Source organism: Schistocerca americana, chromosome 11, assembly GCF_021461395.2.
Source record: "Schistocerca americana isolate TAMUIC-IGC-003095 chromosome 11, iqSchAmer2.1, whole genome shotgun sequence".
NCBI classification, from domain to species: domain Eukaryota; kingdom Metazoa; phylum Arthropoda; class Insecta; order Orthoptera; family Acrididae; genus Schistocerca; species Schistocerca americana.
Genome location: NC_060129.1, coordinates 34245107 through 34257367, shown reverse-complemented (window position 1 = coordinate 34257367; position 12261 = coordinate 34245107). Strand labels below are relative to the sequence as shown.

General features: G+C 44.5%; 1 protein-coding gene across 1 annotated transcript in view; it reads right to left on the bottom strand.

Moving 5' to 3' along the window:
- The window catches only part of LOC124553837 (neprilysin-2-like), a 271201-nt gene that overhangs the window by 138970 nt on the left and 119970 nt on the right, over nt 1-12261 (bottom strand). Inside the window, exons 4-5 of the mRNA XM_047127825.1 lie at nt 6443-6523; nt 4625-4873 (exon numbers count right to left, since the gene is read on the bottom strand). Of these exons, the coding sequence (XP_046983781.1) occupies nt 4625-4873; nt 6443-6523 (330 nt within the window). The remainder of the gene's footprint in view (nt 1-4624; nt 4874-6442; nt 6524-12261) is intronic.

Sequence of the window (12261 nt, the reverse complement as noted above, 5' to 3'; positions counted from 1 at the left end):
GAGTGAGGATGTGTAGGAAATGACTGAAAGGTAGGTGGAAGAGGTGGACAGAGAGAGGTGAGAGCAGACGATGGACAGAGAAAGGAAAGAGGAGGAGATGGACTAAGAAGGTCGTGAGGGGCAGATGAAGAAAGAGATTCACTTACAGGGGTAGAGGAGGAGATGGACAGAGGATAAAGACCAGATGGACAGAGGTGGTATGAGTATATGGAGCGTCAGAAGGGGAGGATGAGATAGATAGGAAGAGGGACAAGACTGTGGACAGAGAGTGCGGAAGGATTACATACTTACCTGGAAAACTCCGAGCACTCAGCTAATCGTTAAAGAAAATTTCTCTTGATGTTTTTGTTTGATGATGACATTTCTCTGTAAATTACACTCTTCTCAAACACAAACCAGTGCTTTTGGAAATATGTACACTGACAGAAAAAAATCGCAACACCCAACAACGATTAACGTAGACTAATGAAAGTGCGGTATTTCACTTGCTAAGGTTACATTGCAAGATCACAGGTTACCGTGCTCGGACCTGTCCTCGAAGCAACTCCTTTGTAACAGTTTTCTGTGTCATTGTGGTACCAACTGCTGCTGAAATTGTTACTGTAGATGCAGTATGATGCGCCAGAGATATACACTGAACACGATGTTCTTCTCTCTTGGTAGTGCCACATGGCAATCCGGAGCATGGTCTTGTTGTGACTGTACATTCTCGTGACCATCGCTACCAGAAGTCATGTACATTGGCGATATTCTTGCCAAGTCTTTCTGCAATGTCACAGAAGGAACATCCAGCTTCTCATAGCCCTCTTACACGACCTCATTCAAACTCAGTGAAGTGTTGATCATGGCGTCTTTGTCATCTTAAAAACATTTTTGACTAACATCAACTGTCCACGTCCAGTCTGAAAGGTAAGTAACTCTCACGGCCGTTACAGTGTGTATTTAAAGCAAACCTGCTTTGCATCCTGATAGTGATACTACTAGAGCCACACTTATGCGACTATTGGGAAATTTGAGCAGATGCATCTTTCAGATGTAGAAACACGACTATCAACTCCTTCTTGGTGCTGCGATTTTTTTCCAGCAGTGTATTTCTGCGGTGGTTAACTAATATGCAAAGGACGACCAGAAACTAAGGTTAAAAAGCCTTATCTCTTATGTCGTACAGCCAATGATGCCAATTCATAGTAAATACGGCAGGTTGTTTTTCGACATTGTCTCCACATCGGTTTACGCAATTGTCATTTCATGGGATGAGTTTTCAGCCTTCAGCTCCTTCAAATACGAAAAAAGGCGAAAGTCGCTTGACGTGAGCTGTGTCAAAATCTGTAGAAGCCATGCTGGGTCGCCTACAACGGTCCTCGTCGGTGACATTTCCTCTACTGGCCGCAGACTTCCGACGTCGTTCGCTGACGACAAATTAGAATCTCTCCATAAACCCCTAACCACTGCCACTGAACCTCACACGCGGTAAAATGTTTCCCCCACAGGCGGATTTCTTCACCTAGCCAGTTTTCCAAGCCGGCCGCGGTGGTCTCGCGGTTCTAGGCGCGCAGTCCGGAACCGTGCGACTGCTGCGGTCGCAGGTTCGAATCCTGCCTCGGGCATGGATGTGTGTGATGTCCTTAGGCTAGTTAGGTTTAAGTAGTTCTAAGTTTTAGGGGACTGATGACCACAGCAGTTGAGTCCCATAGTGCTCAGAGCCATTTGAACCATTTTTGAACCAGTTTTCCAAACGAGTCGCCATTCGTGTTTACCTAAAACTTGCGCTGTGTGTGGCAGGTGACTGAAACTCTGCACAGTTGTCAGCAGCAAGTATCAGAATTACCTTGCACTACTAATTTCTCTATAGGAACATCGGCCACGTACCCTCAGTGTGAGTACCCAGTGTAACAAATAGTAGAGAGTGACTCAAAAAACGGCAAATTTTGGAATGGAGGCTAATGCATCAACACAATTCACAATTATTTTACACATATTTATTTATGTCAATTTACAGTACAGAGAATTCCACGTAGCTTGTAGCAATGGAACTTTAAATTCACTTTCAGTGTGTACTGAACAGTCGAAGGATACAACTGTTGACAGACTGTCTCACGTCGAAGAGAGCACTTTGGACTTCTTGCGAAAGCATTTCGCACAGCCTCAATATTGTCTCCCATATGCATTTGGAGTATCCCTGCAGATTGCTTCTTCAATGCAGAACCCGTGGCTTCAGAATTACGGACACAGATGCTGATTTCACGCGCCAAAGAAACACGACCACGTTGACCCATGTTGAAATGACGCCTCCATACATACATTCGTGTAATAGGATTTTGCCATAATGGCGTGCTGCACCTAGTTCCACTGTTGCATTTCTACTCTTTACTGTGAGCAGCATTCTACACCGACCAGCCAGAACATCGTGGCCAGCTACCTGACAGCTGGTATGTCCGCCTATGGCGCGGGTAACATTTGAAAGGCGTCGTGGCATGGAAGCTATGACGCCTTGGTAGATTGCTGGAGGGAGTTTGTAACACATCAGCACACACAAGTCACATAATTCCTGTAAATTCCGGGAAGGTGACGATGAACTCTGACACCACGTTCAATCACATCCCACATGTGTTCAATGGGGTTCATAGCTGGCGAGTTGGAGTCCACCACATCAACTGGATCTCGTAACCGTGTTCCCTAAACCACTCCAATACACATCTTTCTTTGTGACGTGGCGCATTTCCTTGTTGAAAAATGCCATTGTTGTCGGGAAACATGATTGTCATAAAGGGGTTTACATGGTCTGCAACCAATGTACAGTACTCCTCGATCGTCAGGGTGCCTTGCTATAGCTTCACTGGACCCATGGATGCTCACATGAATGCTACCCAAGCATAATGAGGACGCTGCCAGATTCTCTCCATCACGAAGTACAGATGTCAAGGAGCTGTTGCCCTGGCAGACGACGGAATCGCCCCATCCCATCAGCATGATAAAGGAGGTATGGGAACTCATCAGACCGTACAGTGCTCTGCCACTGCGCCAACGTCCAGTGCTCATGGTGACGCCCCCATTTGAGTCTTAGTTGCCGATGCCGTGGTGTTACCACTGGTACATGCACAGGTCGTCGGCTGCAGAGGCCCACTGTTAGGAGTGTTTGGTGCACTGTGTGTTAAGACACAGCTGTACTCTGCCCTGCATTACAGTCTGATGTTGGATCCACCACAGTTCGCCACCTGTCCTGTCTTTACCAGTCTGTCCAGCCTATGACGTCCAACATCTGTAGTGAGTGGTGGTCCCGCAACCGCATGACGTCGTGCAGAACCTCCAGGCCATCAAAATTTGCCCTCGGTCAAAGTCAGGCAGATAGCATCCCTCCCCATTCTACAGGTGGACAGCACGATTACTGACACTACATGCACTGAGCGTATGTCTGGCTAGCAATCATTCCTCGCCAGGTGACACGGCTACTGCCTGGATGGCTTTATACAGATAGTAGGTCCATGGTCATAATGTTCTGGCTGATCAATGTATCCGTCATTCGGCGCCCACCTACCTTGCAGCACTGCCGCAACACATTCCAAAATTTGCCATTCTTTTGAGTTACACTGTATGTGAGAGACATACAGTGCTCGAGGTTAGCATTAGATAGCATTCTGTAGGGTCTGGGGACGAGTGCTCACACTCATTCAGACTTGTAACCTTGAAAGATGACCGTCATACCTGAGTGGCAAGTACTACTTGCTGAACGTACACAACTTGCAGTTTGGTGGTGAGTAACTTCCGCGAGGGGCTGGGAGAGCAGTGCTAGCTCATGTTCAAACCTAAAAGGTCACCCTCGTAGGAGAGTAGTGTAGTGTAACGTGGGTTATTAGTGAGAATGACCAATGTTCCACTGCAGACGCTCACGCTGGCGGAGAATGGACGTGTCTTTTATCAACAATTTATAGACTGGCAAAAACTCACTGTGCATCTATCCCGATGTGCAATCCATGCAGATGCGGCCCCTGCAGTGGCGTAACACAGCAGGGCAAGGCGCGCTAGCACCTGCTGGAGGTGCACGTTTATGCCTTGGTGACGTCACTTGAAGTTGTCATGAACACCTTAGAGTAGACAGACATACTGCAATATAAACACTCAAGACAAATAAAGAATGTAAATCTTAGATCACAAGTTTAATTCGGTGTATTTGTATGCTGCATGATGTATTTGAAACTATGAGTTATTTATTGGATCTGTCTTCACAACTGATATAAATAGTTGAAGCAATACGGCAGATTGTCGTTGAAGACCTGTTCATCATTTAGTAGTTGGAAATAGCGAGACGCTCTCTTACAGGATCACCCAGCCAGGAGAAGAAGTCGAGAAGAATAACTTGGCACTTGGCCGTGGTATAGAGCAGCCAGACCGCTTGAACAAAAGAGACAGGCGACTGTATTTGAAGAACAGCAGTGGAAGGTAACTTGGACCACATCAGACTGACAGATCCGCTACGCAGTGTTCGCTGATCATGGTGTTACAGGCAAGTAGCCGTACTCACACGCGAAATGGAAACACTGCAGCAGCAAGCGCAGGTTACTGACCCACAGCGCTCTCGCTCAGGTAGTAGGTGTCTCCTGCCAGAGTCTGGAGCACGAGTACTCACGCTTGTTCATGCAGGCCCTGTAGAAGTCGCGCGCCAGCTGCAGGCTCCGTGGGACGACAGCTTCGGTCAGCTCCTCTTCTATGGCGTTGCGCAGCTTCTCCAGCAGGTGGTCGGTGAGAGCTGAGATGGTGTCCACCGACGACTTGTCATCCGGGATGTTGGTGGTGCGCACGTAGTTGCCACACGCGTACTGGTAGAAGTCATCACAGGGGTCCGCCGACGGGTCCAGTTTGCTCAGCACCTCAGACGCTGTCCGGGCAAACACCACACCAGAAATCACTCACTGACCTTGCAGGCAGAACTCCTGGCTGGAGCAGTAATAGTTCTAAAGATGGCCATTTCCCTGAGGGGAAACATACGACGTGTAAATACTACACTATTTAATAATTAGTGAAGTGTCTTTATGCCTTTTCTACATCGTATCAAAATACTCACTGGTACTTTATATGTCTATATCGTAACCACAGGTAAGGCCTTAATTTTCACTGCTAGTCCTGTTCATGGAACATTATCATTTGACAGTTGCCTTTGTCTGTGGAGATTGCTTGGACACACACCAAAAAAGTTTCTGTGGCATGTACGAGGGTGCGATGAAAAGTAATACCTCAGAATTTCTTACATGAAAACCGTTAAAGCTTTTTAAATTAAACTAACGTTACTGACATTCTGCTTCTCTGTCCTTCATGTCTGCGTATTTGAAGCCCTCTGTCGCTAGAGGTCTCCACGCCGTAGCGTGCAACATGGCGGTGTGTGATATAACTACGCAGGCGCGTGAGAAACACGGTGCAGCAATCAATTTTCGAATTCTAGCAGCTCGTCCACACGTGCAGCACCCTCTCCTTCAGGTAGTCAGTGTCGGAACACACCACTGCGACACCTTGGGTCCACTGTCATCGGTCGTCCTCCATAAAGTCCTGACTTGGCTCCATCCAATTTTCATCTGCTTCCAAAATGTAAAGGGAATGTCCTAGGACTTTATTTTCATAGTTACGAAGTGATGCAAGCAGACGTGAGGTTGTGGCTCTGTCAACAGAATCAAACATTCTACAGTGCCAGAATCAACAAACTTGTCTCTCATTGGGAGAGATGTGTTCATTGGGAGGGTAACTAGGTTGGAAATAAATATGTAGCAATGAATATTAAAGGGGCTGAATTGTAATAACGTTTGCCTTGTCGAAAAGCTTTTAGGGTTTTCACACGAGAAATTCAAAGCACTACTTCCAACATGCACTTGTAATTCTGTATGTAGCTTTGTGTGTGATGTAATGCTGTCTTCCTCTATCACACACACACACACACACACACACACACACACACATACGCGCACATGCACACACAAGCACACTTGCTACTCACACAAAGGCCTCCTCTGCTTTACACAAACACAAACTTTCTCTCTCTCTTTCACACAGACACACGCACAAACATAAATTTAAACAAATTTTCTTCCCTTACACAAACGCCAAATGTCCCTCTCGCTCTCTCACTCACTCACACCACACACACACACACACACACACACACACACACACACACACACACACACACACACAAAGCTTCCTGTCCTTCACACAAACACAATCTTTCTCTGCATCTGTCTGTCACCCACCCCCCTCCCTCAACACACACACAAGAAATTTCCATTCTTTCTATCACAATGTCGCTCTCACATACTCATTCTCCTCACAAAACGTTGCATCTACTATGTGATGAGCCCACTTTTGTCGCCAGGTACTTTCCTTGGAAAGAGTATTTCCTGTTTTTCTCTGGGCACATTTACAGCTGTAGGCAGTAGGTGAAGAGAGCACAAGTACCAACCTGCTTTGATGCATCCCTGTGTGAGGCAGAGGTCCTCCTGGCTCTGATTGTTGGACTGGGATACTGGCGCCTGACTGGCTCCTGCAAACATGTTCCTTCTGTACTGAACCCCCAGTGCCACCAGCAGCTACTAACAACAACAGGCTAGCTAGTGCAAGCGTTAGCAAAGCTTAATGCCGCAAGCTGCAAACCACAACCTGGGTGCAGGCAGCGATGCACAGGCTGCTGGCAGTTTCTAGTCCGAACACAATACTGTAACGTCAGCTCTCAGAAGAGTACAGGTGCAATAGCTGCAAGGGACTGCAAACGTGGAAGTGTCATGTAATCACACACAGCCTCAGTCCATAAATAGGAAGCAAGGTTAGGTTTTACTGCAGCATCGAATTGCGGTGTAAAGAATATCAGAGCAGTTTTGCGATGACATTGAAGAGCTCCAAGCAAATGGAACAAAGCGTTTCATTCTTAATGGAGATGTCTTCAGATGTGAAAGTAGCATTGGACATACTGAAAGGGAGTGCTTTGGGACCATTATTGTTCAGACCGCATGTAAATAACCTAGTTTTATACCGTTGGAGAGTCCATGAGCCTCTTTGCAGATGATGAGACTCCACATAGAGAAATTTTAGCTGTATAAAATTGGAAAGTAACTGAGGACGGCCTGCACAGGATCGATGGTTGGTGCAGAGATTGGCATTTGGCACTGAACATCAACAGATATAATTTATAGCACAGAAATACTACGAAAACCCGTTGTTGTATGGTTACACGATTGCTGAACAATCACTGGAAGCAGTTCCATCCATCAAGCATCCAGGAATGTGTGTATGGTGTAATTTAAAGTGCAACGACCTTGTAGGTCTAATCATGTAGAGATTGGAGATGAAGCCTGAATTGGGGAGCCATGGGGAAGGAGGTCAGACACGCCCTTTCTCAGGAGGCGTCCCAGTATTCAGCTTAAACGAGTCTGTGAAACTGTAGAAAACCTAATTGTAGAGGGGAGAAAGAGAATTTGAAACAGCATGCGACTCATGTCTTAGCTCAGTTTCCAGTTCACAGAAATGTGGTGGTGTGGGATTTTACAAAGCTATTAACATGGCAGCTGCTCATAACGGCTTCATCTCAGGAATTCACCTGTCAGTGCATCCTCCTTCCACAATGGCAGAGAATGCAATGAAACCCTGGTAACACAGCAATACACTAAATTGTAAGCAAGGCAGCAACTTTCCTGTCAAACAGCACAGAGAGCCAATACTGCAAACTATTGCGAACACAGTGATCGCAGCCAATTTAATTGCAAGCATGCCAGAAATTCCACTGTCAGTGCATAGCCATTCCACAGCACTACTTTGAAGCAAAATTGCAAATATTTGCACACACAGTGATTGTAGTTGATAGCATGTAACCCAGCGATTCTGTTCACAGTGCATATTCATTCCACAGCAGCATGAAGAGACAGTTAGTTTTGAATACATTATGGGATTGGCAGTGATCAATGTCTTACAAATATTTACTATTAAAAACAGTCTTGATCATGATTTATTTATCAGGGTGACCGGTTTCGACCACTACTGTGGTCATCTTCAGACCTACAAGTTGTATACAAAGCTTTAATTACAGGGCTACATACATTAAAGAAATTACATAAAGTTATAAAGCTATAAAACGATGAATTACCATTGAGTAGAAACCTCTTTCTGTTGGAGAATCACTACTGGATAAACCAGTGCACGTCTTACTATATATAATGGAGGCTCCGCCCACTTCTGACGGCATGATGTCATTACTAAGCAACGAGTTATAAGTTGAATAACAATTTAAAATTTCTTAGTTAAAACAACATTGTCAAGAATTACAAATAAATACACACAAAACTTAGCTTATTAAACAGCTATTGTCAATTAAGAAGCGTTAAAAATATTTAAATATGTAGGATAAATGAACTTCGGTATGGCAGTACACGGGTTGTCCTCTGAAGGTCTGTTAGTGAACTATTTGGAACCACTGGTTGCCATGGTGGTTGGACGCCGTTCCAAAGATGAGGCAGCAAGCTTCTTTCCACTGAAGTTTTTGCAAAGTCGATAGGCGAACTAGTGGTTGCCATGGTGAGGACAAAACACCAGTGGAAAGATGTGGCAGCAGGCTTCTTTCTAACGAAGTTGTTGTGAAAGTGGAATGATGAAGACTGTCACGTCAGACGATGTATTATTGAGCAGCAACATTTTATTGAAACGATTTTCAATGAGTAGGCTGTAATAATCTTTAGCTGACATGTATACTACATGCTGCACAAATACGATACGAAGTTGTTGTCCATATATATGAAACATTGTCTATGAAGTTCGACTTTACAACAACTTCAGTGGAAAGAAGCCTGCTGCCTCATCTTTGGAACGGCGTCCAACTTCACCATGGTAACTAGTGGTTCCAAATAGTTCACTAACAGGCCTTCAGAGAGCAACCCATGCACTGCCAAACCGAAGTTCATTTGTCCTACATATTTAAATCTTTTTAACGCTTCGTAATTGACAATAGCTGTTTAATAAGCTAAGTTTTGTGTGTATTTATTTGTAATTCTTGACAATGTTGTTTTAACTAAGAAATCTTAAATTGTTATTCGACTTATAACTCATTGGTTAGTAATGACATCATGCCATCAGAAGTGGGCGGAGTCTCCATTATATATAGTAAGGCGTGCACTGGTTTATCCAGTAGTGATTCTCCAACAGAAAGAGGTTCCTACTCAATGGTAATTCATCGTTTTATAGCTTTATAACTTTATGTAATTTATTTAATGTATGTAGCCGTGTAATTAAAGCTTTGTATACAACTTGTAGGTCTGAAGATGACCACAGTAGTGGTCGAAACCGGTCACCTTGATAAATAAATCATGACCAAGACTGTTTTTAATACTAAATGAAGAGAGAATGTTGCAAATACTTCCGGGCACAGGGATTATCAGCCAACTGCAAACAAATCAGCAAATCCGTTGTTGGTGCATATCCATTTCGCAATACCAGAGATGCATTAGTGCAAACTCCTCCTAGTACGCACGCTTATTTCACAGCAGCAAAGAGAGGCACTATTGCAAACACTAGCATCCAACTGTAAGTCAGTCAGTGCATCAGAAGTACACAAAGCAGACACAGAAGGAATATTGCTGTGTGTTGTTAACGTGTCGGTTGCATGCAGTCATATAGGTGCTTGAATATTTGTTTGTCAGTGTGCAGTCAATTCAAATAGGCTTTGTGGTGTAGCTGTAGGAAACATGTGTTGATGCAGTAGCTGCAAGATGTTGCACGTCTTCTGGCTTTTCAGACGCCAGTGTGGAGGCAGATGTGGACTGTGTAGCACATTATTGCGCATTTTCATAACCACACAATCTTTCCAGTTTCTAACTGGGTTTTCATTCATCAAAAAGTGTCAACAAGAAAAGATGACCATTTTGCAGTAGTTGTGCTCAGAGCTTTCCAGAAGAGAGCAAACACTGAACTGATTCTATACAGAATCAGATAATCTATTGAACCGATTATTTAACGAGTTAGTGATTGTAGTAAATCTAAGAAGCATAGGAAGCAAATGTGTTAAACAAGTATGATGATGTACAGCCAAATTAGAACTTTCATAGGTTAGGGATAATCTTTTACTCTGAAAGTTCTGCCTCAGAGACACCCTCCCAGATAAGAAACAAAGCTTCTGTCGATGATGAGGTCACCAGAGGTTAAGAGTGCTGTAGGAGAAAGGAGTAGATAAATGGGCTCGAAATATTTAAGGAAAAGTGATCATTGAGAATGTGCAGAGCACTTAAATTATGTTGTCCAATGCGGATTCTGATCCAAATTTTTCCAAATAGTAGTTCCACATGTTAGCCACTGAGGCGACTAGTCGGCTTTAGCCCATGATGCAATGAAATTCTGGTCAGTGAAGTTGTCCATATGTGCCCTCATCGACACTCTGTAAAGCAATGGGAAGTTCCTGGAGGAGGGTCCTTCCAATAGGGTTTCTTGCTCTTGTATGCACATGCAGAGCCTGGTGTTACAGCACTGAACAGAAAGGGGTGGGAAATTAGAAAATTTTATTACAACTCATAAAAATTACCACAGGAAAATTAAGTCGTGCCACAGACAGAGGCGGAATTAGGAAGTACGCCAGTATGCCACAAATGGGTTAGGCAGTCAACACGTTACCACACCATGTGCTGAGTGGGAATAGGCATACAGCGGAAATAAGACTGCGAAAGAAAATTAAGTACAGTAAGACGAGCCTATTCGCTAGGTCGTAAGACATGGTGCACGGAAACCTGTCTCTTACATAAGAGTATAGAGAAAGGAATGGACACAGAAATTTTAAATACTCCAGCATTCCAACTCTCGTCATTAGGTGATCATTGGGATCAATGGAATTCACAATAATAACACATGATTCCATTATTACGGTGCTGCAGTGAATCTGTGTCCTATAAACTACAGAACAGTCTATGAATTAGCCGACAATGCACTTGAGACGATGGTGTTCAACGGGTGAACTTCGGGCTGCCCGCCACCTTCCGTCTACTGATGGAGAAACTGACTGTCTTCTCACAACACCACACCACAGGGTGCTGCCAGCACCAAACTCCAACATCGAAGCCAGCCACAGGTCCTCTTGGGGTCCACTTGCCTCTTCAATACAGAGGCATTTAAGGGTGTTCAAACGTACCACAAGCGGTCTAAGGCACTATAGCCATGGACTGTGCAGCTGATTCCTGTGGAGGTTCGAGTCCTCCCTTGGGCATCAGTGTGTGTGTTTGTCCTTAGGATAATTTAGGTTAAGTAGTGTGTAAGCTTAGGAACTGATGACCTTAGCAATTAAGTCCCATAAGATTTCACACACATTTTTGAACAAATGTACCAGGTGTTAGGGAGGGGATCAACCGACCACACGACTACTGACACGGGTACATCGCGGATTGGTCACCAAGGACCATCGTAGAATTCAGAGTGGGATGGAGAATACTTCAGCAGCTGAAGTGAGACCACTTCACGCTGAGCGACGACCTTCCCTGTTCGCCAGCAACCTGCCGTGGCGCCAGGCTCTCTAATACCTTCTCCTGAGCGAGCGACCACTGCGCTAACTGGACAGACGTCAGTTAGAATCCACGACGGAGCTGAATGAGGGGTAGCCGAGGCTAGCGCAGAGAAACAACTGCTTGTAAAAACTGTGAACTCTAATAATATTTTATTAGCATAGAAGGTGCATCACAGGTTTCCAACAGCTGTCCTGATTTCACACAGAAGTATCGGTGCTCGGCCTCCGCGCAGTGGTAAGAATTACTGTAAACGCCTCTCTGCACGCTGTATGTGCTTTATTAGTCTAATCTTTTCTTTGGGCTGCCTATGTGTATGATAAATAAAGATAGTTCTGGCCACTGTCAGTACATTTTTGTGGGGGAATTGACGTCGACCTTCGAGTGTCTGCAGTAAAGGTGTTCCAACATGTCATTGTCTGTCTTACTTTGATTAAAAATACCTGGGGCCATTGGTGCGACTCTTTTTTGTATATGTTCAATAGCCCCATTAAGCGATCTTTGCTATGGTAATTTTTAAGAAAGCTCACTCAAGAGTTTGATCGGAATCCCGACAGTATATAGTTATCTGCTATAGTTTTTCTGAAAAGGAAGGAAGGAAGATTAAAATTCATCATACCACTGACACCATGGTCATTACAGATAGTGCTCAAGGTAGTGTTGTTTCAAAGAGGGGAAACTAAATCAGTCATGTTCATTCAAAGGAACCAACGTGGCATTTACTTGGTGCGATTTAGGGACATGACAGAAAACATAA